The 12,530-nt window shown below is 45.6% G+C and overlaps 1 protein-coding gene across 5 annotated transcripts in view; it reads left to right on the top strand.

The window, feature by feature from the left end:
• ppfibp2b (PPFIA binding protein 2b) overlaps positions 1-12,530 on the top strand; it is a 48,012-nt gene that overhangs the window by 29,523 nt on the left and 5,959 nt on the right. For 4 of the 5 annotated variants that reach the window (XM_027272165.1, XM_027272162.1, XM_027272166.1 and 1 more), the window contains 17 exons: positions 2,414-2,525; positions 4,078-4,139; positions 4,216-4,291; positions 5,172-5,254; positions 5,348-5,415; positions 5,506-5,571; positions 5,696-5,756; positions 5,939-5,986; positions 7,187-7,349; positions 8,766-8,901; positions 8,989-9,108; positions 9,206-9,356; positions 9,638-9,749; positions 9,835-9,923; positions 10,714-10,836; positions 10,917-11,042; positions 11,126-11,314. In XM_027272165.1, the coding sequence (XP_027127966.1) occupies positions 2,414-2,525; positions 4,078-4,139; positions 4,216-4,291; positions 5,172-5,254; positions 5,348-5,415; positions 5,506-5,571; positions 5,696-5,756; positions 5,939-5,986; positions 7,187-7,349; positions 8,766-8,901; positions 8,989-9,108; positions 9,206-9,356; positions 9,638-9,749; positions 9,835-9,923; positions 10,714-10,836; positions 10,917-11,042; positions 11,126-11,314 (1,785 nt within the window). The remainder of the gene's footprint in view (positions 1-2,413; positions 2,526-4,077; positions 4,140-4,215; positions 4,292-5,171; positions 5,255-5,347; positions 5,416-5,505; positions 5,572-5,695; positions 5,757-5,938; positions 5,987-7,186; positions 7,350-8,765; positions 8,902-8,988; positions 9,109-9,205; positions 9,357-9,637; positions 9,750-9,834; positions 9,924-10,713; positions 10,837-10,916; positions 11,043-11,125; positions 11,315-12,530) is intronic. The other variant, XM_027272164.1, reaches the window with a different exon arrangement.

The raw sequence follows: 12,530 nt of genomic DNA, 5'->3' as shown, positions 1-12,530 counted from the left end.
TTTTTCTTCCTCCTGATGTTTCGTTTTGTCTCGTGACGGCTGAACTTCTGTTGCAAATCACAAATATTCGAGAAGAAAGGAGTCAGACGGTCTGCTTCTGCCTCGCTGACATTTTTGTTTTGCATGGATGTAAATGTGTGTGTGTGATCATGTCAGTTTAATGTTGCACAGATTTAGATCATTACTGCACAGCAGGTGAACCCGACGACACGCTGTTTGAAATGTAGCAGACATTTAAAGCAGCATGTAGAAATCTGTGACTGTACTCGAGTATTTGTTCTGATTACATTACTCATGATCACCAACAGCAGCAGCTGATATCACTGACTAGTCCAGCAGCAGTCAGCCCAGCTCGGCGTCTGTCTTTCAGCCTTTTATTTCACCAAGCTCTCACCAACCACTAAAAGTCAGTCCCACATTTACTCTTGTCCGGCGGCTTCTTGCTCGCTCACTCTCTCCTTTTCTCTTCTTAGCTTCCTCCGTCAGCGTCCTCTTCACTCTCTTCTCCTCTGCCATTATGTCCGTAGAGGCTGCTGAGCTCCGGTTACATTACTCGCTTGTCCAGCTCTGGTCCAGATCTCGTTAGCTCAGACATAGAGTCATGAGTGGATAAGTTGTTTATAGCTTACCAAAAGACCAGCTAACGTGATCCATGATACTAACTTACGTAGTGTACAGCTCCGGTTCTGGCACGACACCGGCCCTCCTCTTCCCGGTGGTCCAAAACGCCTGTGCTTCACGTATCAACAAACAGAAACACACAGGAAACATTTCAAAATAAAAGCCGTAACATAACTCTACATCCTCTTTGAGTTCTTCTGTGTCTCGGGTCCACTTCGCTCCTCTGTTGTCGGCCTCCAGGCTTCTTTGGGTTTTATTGTGAGGCAGCTGCAGGAGGCGTTAAGTTTGGATTTACAGCATACCGCCATAAACTGTGAACACACCTGTTGTCACCAACTGTCGTACCTCAACAGCGTTCTCCCATTCATGTGTTTTATCTTCTCAGATTAGGTCATCACAGAAAAAAACAACCTTCTGGTGCATTTTAACGTTCACGTAGGCGTGAAGTGCTAAATGAATAGAGGTGATCTATTTTTGTTTGTTATGATTTTTTGTTGCAGTTTTCATACCTGACACGCAACAAAGATGGTGAAAGTGTGACCGAACCCGTTAGCTGTGGGTGTGTGTGTCGGGTTAATCATGTGAGTCATGTGAACTGATGTTGGATGGCAAGGTTCATCTCCTTTTGTTGGCTACAATATTGCGTAAGTTGTTCTCCTCTTCTTGACGCAGTCTCGTAGAGTTGGCTGTACGTTGGTTTTGGTGTGAACTGAGGTGGGTTGATTTAGTCGTTAGTCATTTAGCTGACGCAATCAAGGTACAGTGTGACGAGGACGTGTTAGTGCAGCACTGTACTGTGACAGACGGGGATAAATTTATCATGTCCAGTTGTTGGTAGTGTTGTAGAGGAGGTCCTCTCTGAAGAGCTGGATGTCTTCAGGAGATTTGTGAAGGTAGAGAGGGACGCCCCTGATCTGGTAGGAACTGGTAGGACGAGAAACGTTTGGATTGTCCTGAGCGTATATGTCTGTATGAGGACGTTCAAGAACTGAAGACTACTTTGTAGTCAGCGTTAGAGATTTGATTTTAATGTGGGCTGCTACCGGTAGACAGAGGAGCTCGATCAGCAGCGGGGTAACGTGACCTTTTGGGTTGATTGAAGACCAGGCGGATCATCTGAAAGGGTTTTACTGAGTGGGCTGGGAGGCCCGTCGAGTCACCACCCCACCACAGCCTGTATCAGGAGTTGGGTAGCGTGTTGAGTCCGAGTCAACGTGATCGGAGAAGGTTAGTTGGTCACTGATCATGATTCCTAATTTTGATGTTTGTCTGGGAGGAACCAGCAGTTCAGTTTTTGAGAGGTTCAGCTGGACAAAGAAATATTTGTCTTTAGGTTAGGATGTGTATTTCACATTCAGACATCTGGCAGAACTCTTGGTGGAGACCAAAGATAGATGCATTGGTGTCGAGTCCTGAAGGTCTAAGATGAGTAAGGGATCCATGGAGGAGGTCCAGAGAAACGTATATTTAGGCTGAACCTTTGGATGTTGAACGAGTCTCTGGTGTCCGTCTTGCCTCTTGGGAGCTGGTTTGTCTTCCTTGTTGTGTAGGTCTGTGTTTCCAACAGATGCATTATGAACAGCTCACAATGTCGTCTAATCTCATTACCCCGAACAATTCACACCTCGTTCCATGTGACCCTCACGAGTCCCATGAGACATCGACACCCAAATCACATTCAGAGATCAGCTGAGACCTGATAAAATACTTGTTTTCAAGAGGATGCTGCGATGTCCACTGACCTGGAAGACTAACACAGTTCACGGACGTGTGCTCTCGCCTTCCTCCACAGGCAGAAATCTCCGAGCTGCAGCAGCTCTTGGCCTCCAAAGACGCCGAGATCGAATGCCTGCAGACCCAGCTGCTGGCGAGGGGCAGCACAGCCAATGACAACGCAGAGAGAGGTACGGCCTGACCAATCGCTTTATATCTGTCAGAGTGTGATACGCACGTCTGTCAACTCCGATTACTGTAACATCTAATCAACATGTCCTCTCTCTCCTCTTCTGCTGCACACTTGACTTGTTTCTGCATCTCTGCTGCCCTCTGCTGTAGAGGAGGTGTATGTCAAGCAGCTGATTAACAAATGTAAGGCATGGTGTGTGTGGTGTTGTTGTGGTTCTGATTTTCAACCAAACTCTCCCGCCTGTGCAGCCACTCGACTACTGAATGTAAAAACAGCAAGTCGTCACTTCAAATGTCGAGTGTTTGGTTTGAGATTTGGACCACAGCTGGACTTTGTTTGTGTTGGTCGAAGAATGCACGTACTTTGAGGGTTTAATACCATTTATACGACGGCCACATGTATTAATTTTGATCTCACGTTTATGTTATAGCAGCCAGCTGATATCACTGCCTAGTCCAGCAGCAGTCAGTCCAGCTCGGCGTCTGTCTTTCAGCCTTTTATTTCACCAAGCTCTCACCAACCACTAAAAGTCAGTCCCACATTTACTCTTGTCCGGCGGCTTCTTGCTCGCTCACTCTCTCCTTTTCTCTTCTTAGCTTCCTCCGTCAGCGTCCTCTTCACTTTCTTCTCCTCTGCCATTATGTCCATAGAGGCTGCTGAGCCTGGTTACATTGCTCAGCTCAGGTTCTGGCACGACACCACCCTCAGTTCCTCATCGTCTTGGTGCTCTGAGCTCACAGTCTGGGCAGCCCGACTAACAAACTGAGCTAACAGCAGCTACAGTTGTCAGCAGTTTACTTCACTGTCCATCATAAACTCTGTAAATCACAGAGAGTTGAGGCGGAGCAGCCGGAGGACATCAGAGGGAAAACCAGAAAACATTTCCTCCATAAAATATGATCCAGTTTCACCAGAATCAGTGAAATAGTTGCTGCTGTGTGACTTAGTGCCGTAAAGCGTTACGTACTTCTCCCGACCCGGAGCCCAAAGTTACATAGTGTGAGAACAGATGTGTGGTTATCCTCAGTGGCCTTCGTATCAGTGTGTATAAAGCTCTAACATGTCGGTCTGTCTGCATGATGCCAGATATCTTAAAGGGGCATTCCAGCAATCTATTATCGCACTTCCAGAAGATGTTAGGCTGAAATTCGATGTAGCAGAAGCTAAATAATCCGGACAGCTGTATTCTCAGGCTAAACTGTCCTTTATGTGCAAATTGGTGGAGTTTCCATTTAAGATAAGTGTTTGTATTTGAACGTATCTGTGTGTGTTATCTTGCTCGGCTGTATAAATCATAATTTTTTTGAATCCAGAACTTTCTGTCTGTGTTGGCACCGGTTCTGTTGTTGTGCAGTGTTTGTTCCAGGTGACGGTGTGGGCAGCCGCGCTGTCACCTCCTGTTTGTTTTGCTTGTTTATTCATATTAGCACGGCTGTCATGTCTGTCGCCGGCATCGCGTCAGGCACCCATCATGCCCTAAATTTACAAGACGTGAGCTCACCGTGAGTCCAGAATAATCTTTTAATGCCTCGTTTGTTTTTCTTTGTTAGACCAAGAGTACCAGAGGCTGAAGGTGGGGATGGAGTCGTTGTTAGCTTCCAATGATGAGAAGGTAATTTTTATTCAAATACAATAATTTTACTTAACTTAACAAGTTGGTAACATATTTGCGTGTTTGCTGGTGACAGGATCGACGTATAGAGGAGCTGACCATCCTGCTCGGACAGTACAGAAAGATGAGGGAAGTCATGGCTCTCACTCAGGGTAAGAGTCACATCTCTTCATGAAAACACGAGTTGTTTATGAAGCGCTGAATCTTCTCTGTGTGATATTTAAGCAACATTTACACCAGAGGATGTTTTACCGTCATTATTGGCATGACAGCAGTGATGATGTTAGAGCACACCCTCTCATGTAATATTGTGATTATACAACAGTTACCAAGTTAAACAAAATATATAATCAAAACATTCATATTTGGCTCTTAAAAGAATTAATGATTAAAGTTTCTAGAGATCATGCTACACACCTGCATTAACGACGTACACACCTGCATTAACGACGTACACACCTGCATTAACGAGCCACACACTGCATTAACAACATACACACCTGCATTAACGACGTACACACTTGCATTAATGACGTACACACCTGCATTATCGAGCCACACACCTGCATTAACGAGCCACCTGCATTAACGAGCCACACACCTGCATTAACGGGCCACACACCTGCATTAACAACGTACACACCTGCGTTAACAACATACACACCTGCATTGACGGGCCACACACCTGCATTAACAACGTACACACCTGCATTAACGACGTACACACCCGCATTAACGACGTACTTACCTGCATTAACGATGTACACCTGCATTAATGAGCCACACACCTGCATTAACGACGTACACACCTGCATTAACGACGTACACACCTGTATTAACAAGTTGGTCTAACAGCTCCATAAAATCCAGAATATTCAGAATATACAGAAGAAAGATTTTTGCTATTAATATTTATTTACATTACATGAGATTGCGGAGTGATATTTCTAGTGATGTCACCCTGGTTTGAGCACATACTCAATGTCCTGTTGACCAATCAGATCGCTCCATTGTAACTCTTTGTGTTTTTAGGGAGTAGTGAAGAGGAGCTGAGCGGCAGCTTAAGACTCAGAGCCATCACACACAAAGCACACTCTGATATCCTCAGGTCAGAGGTAAGACGGTGACGTATAAAACAGCTGGATCATAATTTGATGTTTTGCTGTTTACAAACTGAAAAAACAAACTCGTGCTTTGTCTCCGTGTAGATTTCATCAAGAGGTTCTTCACCGCTCATGTTGAGCTCGTCTCCTTACCAGAGAGACTTGGACTCCAGGTATAAACGCTCACACAAATACACTCAAACACACACACATCTCACATATTTCTATATCTAACCCTGTGTGTATCTGTGTGTGTGTTTTAGTATCCAGAACTGTATGGACACGTCGCTGGTGTCCGCCGGCGACACGAGCTTCTTTAATGGATCGTGGTGAGTATCTCCGCACCTCCAACCTCTCAACAGCAAAGCAAAGAGCACACCGCTCATCCTTCACACCGCCACCATATCTTCTTTGATTTCACTCCACTCAAGAGTTGTTGTTGTATTTTTCCAGGCATCAGCGCCGGTTGCTGTCCAGCAGTCTTGAAGAGTTGCAGAGCGGATCGTTACAAAAGGTTCATCATCGATTTAAATCAGTTCAGGTGTCATCTAATCCAAACTGATCTAACCAGAGCTGCTTCTTAAATAACCAACTTTCTTCTTCTGAACAAACATTGATCACTAACCCGCTAACTCTGCCTCTATGTATATGTGTGTGTGTGTGTTCTTTACTCTCTCCTGTGTGTGTCGGCTGTAGGCTGTAGAGATCCAGCCAGTTGAAAGTGAATCAGACGTAGGGGGAGAGGTACTGATCTGCTGCTGCATGACTTCACACAACCTAACCTTTACCTAACCTTCAGCTAACCTTCACCTAACCTTCAGCTAACCCCTGATCACACACATGTTCATGATACATGACGGAGTGTCCACTTGATTTGACTTCAGTCAAGGAGTCTAGATATATTTCTTTTTCTAAAGATTATTATTAGTATTTTTTTGGCCTTTTATGCCTTTATTGATAGTACAGCTGAAGATAGACAGGAAGCAGAGAGAGGGGGAGTGACACGCAGTAAATTAGCCGTCCGATGCGGGATTCAAACCGGGGCCAGCTGCAGCGAGGACTATAGCCTCCACACCCGGGGCGGCCGCTTAACCCACTACCGACCGCCCCGGAGTATAGATATATTTCAACATCTTTAGTCATACAAACATGCAGCTCAAAGAGCAAAATTGAATTTTTTTTTGATTTATTTACTCATGTTTTGGATGTGGTGTGTTGTTTCAAATTGTCTGTAAAATACTTAAATAAATAAATAAAAAGGACTTTATCATTATTGTAACATTAACATTATGTAACTTGTTGTGAGCTCCAGGCGCCCTTTGACCTCATGCTCCCAGTGTGACCAGCAAAGTTCACAGCCGAGTTTTCCTTTGACTAAAATGTAAAAACATCTCCTGTGTGATCGCAGTCTTACACTCGATTACACACACACACACACACACACAAAGGGCCAAGACCCACCTGACGTGGCTGTCAGTAGCGCTCACCATCACGGCTGCCTCCCAGCTGTTTCTTTCTGCTGGCCTTTCTCCTCGTATTCCTTCGGAGCCCCGGCGACTTTGATGCCTGGTCCGATACGACGTTCACCCTCCAGAGGAGGACACTCTGTTACACAACAGAGCCAAATCAAATCATGCCGACGCTGTTATCTTACTGTTGAGCCTGCATATAGACGCAGAGGGGATGTCGTGTACTATAATGTAATAGAGGATCAGAGGCAAAATGTGTCCACGTCATTAAGGCCAAAGAAGAATGTTTGAATTCGAAGCATCTGCATAAAAGTGAAATTTGAGATATAGCTGGGTATCGTCTGCATAAAAGTGATAAGAGATGCACTTGAAGCTAAGCCAACCACACTTTTATCACACATCAAGGTCATTTATTTAAAATTTTGGAGCTCAAACCTGAAAAGTAACAAACGTTTTTTTTTTTTACGTTCTGCAGAATCCACTTATGGAGCTGAGCAAGTACCAGACGCTGCCGGGCAAACGGAGTAAAAAGAGCGAGCTGAGGGCCGAGCTGAACGGCGACGGAGACATCGACGGAGAGTATTTCTCTCCCGTCCAGCTCTCTCCTGTCCGCGGCCACGACCAGGACTACAGTCTCAGTGAGTCACACTTTGAAAAGATCATTTTACCTGTGATTTTATCTTTGGTATATAAGATTGTATCATCAGCATATAGACGAATATTCTTGCACGTCTGTTGTTTCTGCTGTAAAGTGTGAAAATATATTTTTGAACAGCAAGCTTGAAGTTAATATTCTGTAACTGTTGATTAACTCTTTGTCAACTAACTTTGCTCCAACTTGCTTCCTCCTCTGTGCCCTTCCTCCCTCCCTCGCCTCCTTCTTTCTGCTTTGCTGTCGGATCTTTTCTCTGTTTGTTTTTTTGTTCTGGCGGCAGTTCGCTGCAGGAGCGCCAGCGCTCCGGCTTTAGGTACTGTATGATCACTCAGTATTCACTGAAAAATACACTTTCAGGTGAATTGAGTCAATTTTGCTAACGTTGTCGAGTCTTTTTGAGACATAAAATTCAGTTATTTCATGAACAAACGGGAAAAAAAGTCACAGCCTCCAGAGGTGAGCGGAGTCAGGGTTTTCACCGAGGATCAAGCTGCTCCAAAGCCGGGATTATTAGGACTCCTTCACGACTCGGAGAGCTTTCGAAGATAATACCCAGCTCTCTCACATCAGCATTCACCAAACACACACCCACACTTAAAGGCATCTAAGCACAGAGCCACCCATGAATCGGCCGACACCGAGCAGGAGATTAAAGCAGGGTAGGGTAGGAGGGTAATCAGAAGGGTGTTGAGGAGTGCAGGCTTAAAGATGTGTGCAGTTCAACTAGCTGAGACATCCAAAGTAAACAAACTGCATCACCCTGAGTATGCTGAGAAAGAGCGAGTCGAACAAATGCTCAAAAACAGAATCCACTAATTTACCACATCAAACACTTGTTAAATCGTCTTGTGAGTCTCCCTCAGGTGAAGAATCAATAAAGAAAAAGTGTGGTGACCTCATTTGGCCCAGGTGACAGCAGACTTATTCTTGTCTGAGTGTTTTTCAGTTTAGCACCTCCCTGAGGCTCGTACCTGTGCTGCCTTTAATATGTACACATGCTTTTATTTTGGAGATAAAGATAGCGTGACTAATGCTCGCTTCTGCTTTCTGTCTGCTTGCTTTCTTTCTTCTCACTTCACTAACCTCCTCCGCCTCAGGATCTCCTGGAAAACATGACCTCTATGATGTTGGTGGGTTTGTCACTACAAGAGACACTTTTCACAACACAAACTAATCACAAATATCAACTTAGTGCATGAAACAGAATAATTTTTGTTTGTTGGTCCACAAGTTTGACTTCATGGACCTTCAGGGACTTGCTGTATATTCTGAACAAACGTTCCTTAACTTGTATGAACTTGGAGTGAACGTTTGTGGTCCATGCCAAGCCGGAGAATATTCACCCTTCCTCTGCTGAACTGGAGCGTCATTGATTTCGTTTTTTTTTTTTGTCCAACAGGACGTCCAGAGAAGCAAGAGGAGAGCGTCCTGTCCGATCAGTCGCCTCTGTCCTCTGGAGTGGACTCTGGACAGCAGTCGCCCGTCTCACCGGAGAACAGGAAGACTCACAGAGGCATCAAGAAACTCTGGGGGAAGTAAGTTCTACAGCACAGTACTCCAATATCCTCTTTAGAGTCTCCCGTGTCCGGCCTCCCTCATCAGTGTTTTTGGTCGTTCAACAGGATCCGTCGCAGCCAGTCAGGTAGTCCTGCCCAGGTTCACGACCCCGAGCTGGGGGAGTTCAAGAGGGGAGGATTCAGAGCTACAGCTGGACCAAGACTGGCCCGTTCAGAGAACACAAGGTAAGAAAACACACTTATAATAATAATATATATAGATCTACAGTGTGCTTCTCTCTTCAGTCTTCATCTCTTGCCTTTTCTTGTCGCCCCCTCTCAGAGACCCGAAGTTGCCTTTTTCCAAGTGGAACACCGAGCAGGTGTGCGACTGGCTCGAGGAAATCGGAATCGGTCAGTACGGCATCCTCGCTCGGCACTGGGTCACCAGCGGTCAGACGCTACTGACGGCGACTTCGCAAGACCTGGAGAGAGTACGTACACACCTCCACCTCCTCCACCACGTGGCGCACGCTTCCTAAAATCATCCTGTCAGATGTTTCTCAGTTCTACCTGTCTGATCATTGTCGCCATCTGTCCGTCCGCTTGCCGTTTAGCGACGCCTGTCTCCGCCGTTCAACCTGCTCGTTAGTTTCGCCTTCAGCACTTGTCTACCTCATCCTCCGAACCTCTCTGTCTGTCTCTACAGGATCGTTTTAATTTGATAATTCACGTGTGAACTGTGACAGCATGTAAAGAGTTATTTCTCCTCCAGGAGCTCGCGATGAAGAATCCGCTCCACAGGAAGAAGCTGCAGTTGGCGATCAAGACGTTCAGCGGCAAACAGCCCGGGAAGTCCGCGGAGCTCGATTACATCTGGGTCACTCGTACGTACTGAAGCCTTATAAACGTCTAGCCGACCAATCAGATTACTTGTTGTATAATCTTACGTTGATATTTTCTGTCCCAAAGGTTGGCTTGACGACATCGGCCTTCCTCAGTACAAAGACCAGTTCAATGACAGCAGAGTGGACGGGCAGGTGCTGCAGTACCTCACTGTGGTGAGTTTACTGACGATGTGAAGTCAAACCAGAGTTCTTCATCAAGTACAATCAAGAAATATGCTTCATTTCTTGGGAAAACCTGAATTTGAAGCATTTGTTTCACGTTCTCAGGGTTAAAATTAACTTACCAAGTACTTTCCCTTGCTGTGGTTGTATCTTGGGGGCGTATCGTTGCTGTCTGATGAACCATCTTCGTTCAAAATTTAGAGTTTTGATTCAAGGATAGACGACTAGCTCTGTGACCGAGTCAGAACCGGGATTATCCTGATTTCAATCTGAAATAGTAAACCAGCTCTGATTAGGCCGATGTGTTTTTGTAGGACGGCCTCGATATTGATAGTTTACCAATCGAGGTGGACGTAAACGGAAGAGTCGAGGCTCGGAAACGACCCACACGTCATCTTACAATCGACGTGAATCCAATTAAAACTGGTTCACTGATGACTGTGAGAACGTAGATTTTAATTTCTGGTGTTGAAAGTGTCTCATCACGAGTTTCAGCTTCATTTTGCAAGCTCGTTTCGGACATTGGACAGTGACTTGAAGTCAAGGTCACTCTTGGGACGGTGTTAAATCTTAGATCTTCTTGAGACAGAGCAGCTGTTTGTTTGTGTTCAGGAAGGTTACGCCTTTTTGATTATTACTATGGTAACCAAGGTCAGACGATAGGTACATAATGCCTCTACTGAGTCGGATAGACGATCCAGAGAGGACGGCTTCTTCATCATGTCGAAGACATCTTGGACGTCTGAGCACCGATCTCTCTCGTCTTCTCTCTTTGTCTCAGAATGACTTGTTATTCCTCAAAGTGACGAGCCAGCTGCATCACCTCAGCATCAAGTGCGCCATCCACGTCCTCCACGTCAGCAAGTTCCACCCAAACTGCCTCAAACGCCGGCCGGGCAACGAGGTTAGAAGTCGGCATTAAATCTAGAATGTTAAACATCAGTTCTTCAAGATTTTCTAAAATACACATGTTGATGTTTTTAGAACCAGTTCACTCCCAGTGAGGTCGTCCAGTGGTCCAACCACCGAGTCATGGAGTGGCTGAGATCTGTGGATCTGGCCGAGTACGCGCCGAACCTGAGAGGCAGCGGCGTGCACGGAGGGCTAGTCGTGAGTACACGTGATAGTCGCGCAGAGTTTACGGGACCAAACAAAAGAAAAGATCTTAGAGGCGTCTCTCCTCTCTCTCACAGATGCTCGAGCCTCGGTTTAACTCGGACACGCTGGCCATGCTGTTGAACATCCCTCCTCAGAAAACGCTGCTGAGACGCCACCTGACCACCAACTTCAACAACCTGGTGGGAGCACAAGCTCAGCAGGAGAAGAGGGAGTACTCCGAGGCGGCGGGGTACGCCCCACTCAGCATCACGGCTAAAGTCAAGGTAAGATCAACACACACACACAACTAACCCGCCCTCTCCTCCTGCACCTTAATCCGAGGTGAAACCTCGATGTGTCAGCTCAGTTTTAAGCCCCTCTGTGCGGAGTAAACCGAGGGTTGCTCTGCTCAGAGCTTCGCCTCTGAAGTCTCTCTGTGCTCTGCTGAGAAATTAATCCACCTTAAAACACAATGCACACTCTCTGTTGACCCGCTGGTGACACGTAAATTTCTTTAGCTCCTCCGTGCACTCTCTGAATATTCATGTGGATGGTTTGTGCACAAAATATGACTAAAAAAATGCAAACACAAGAACAGGTTTATTTCTTTGTGATGATAGCACAGTGGCTTTAGTCAGCAAGAGCAGACTCGGATCAGAGGACGCTTTCTCTAAGCTGCTGTGTGTTGTTGCACAACACTGAAGGCTAAACTTCACACAGCTGATCACGGCCGTTCTAGTCAATGTTTGAAACATCACCGTCTCCACCGAGAATACATGATCGTTCCGGTTTTGACAGACGCCGTCTGCGATGAGCAGCTCGAGCTGCTGACAGGAAGTCAGACACACAAACGGTATAAAGAAGCTGGTCAATTTTCAAAATAAAACACCCTGTGCAAACTTCTGATCATAAAAGCAGCCAAAAGAAAAACTATGTAGCATATTTACATATTGAGAAGCACAAAATTCAGGAAAAAAACAAACAAATCTGAGCTAAGTTAAAGTCTGAAACATTTGTTGCAGACGCGACGTGACAGAGATGTTTCTCCATAAAACAGTGAGGTGATGTTTCACATTTGTTGTCAGTGCAGAAAACATAAAGTCACACAGTCACTACAACAGATTTCCGTCATTTAAAGCCCCCAGAGGCCATTTACGAGATCAATGTAGATCTGAGGAGTAAAAAACGTGTGAACGAACCCAAACCAAGACGTCCTCTGGAGTTCCTGACCACTTAATGAATCTTTTAGCTCTGTTTTTTTTTAGAAACATACAACTAAATAGTTACTAACATTGCCTGGCTGCTGTTCGATGCCGAGCAGGTCGTGAGTTGCCCATTGAAATCAGCTCTCACGGACGATAGCGGCGAGAGTGAACCGTGAAAACCAAAACAATGAGCTGAAGGGAACCACAGAGTCTGACGTGAATGTGACGCCATTTGTGGCACTTTTTTTTTTCTCTTTTGCTCATTGCAGCGAAATAAAGTTGTACCATGACACAA

The sequence above is a fragment of the Larimichthys crocea genome, chromosome XX (assembly GCF_000972845.2).
Source record: "Larimichthys crocea isolate SSNF chromosome XX, L_crocea_2.0, whole genome shotgun sequence".
NCBI lineage: Eukaryota > Metazoa > Chordata > Actinopteri > Sciaenidae > Larimichthys > Larimichthys crocea.
Note: the sequence above shows the minus strand (reverse complement) of the source record. Positions and strands in the feature narration are given on the sequence as shown.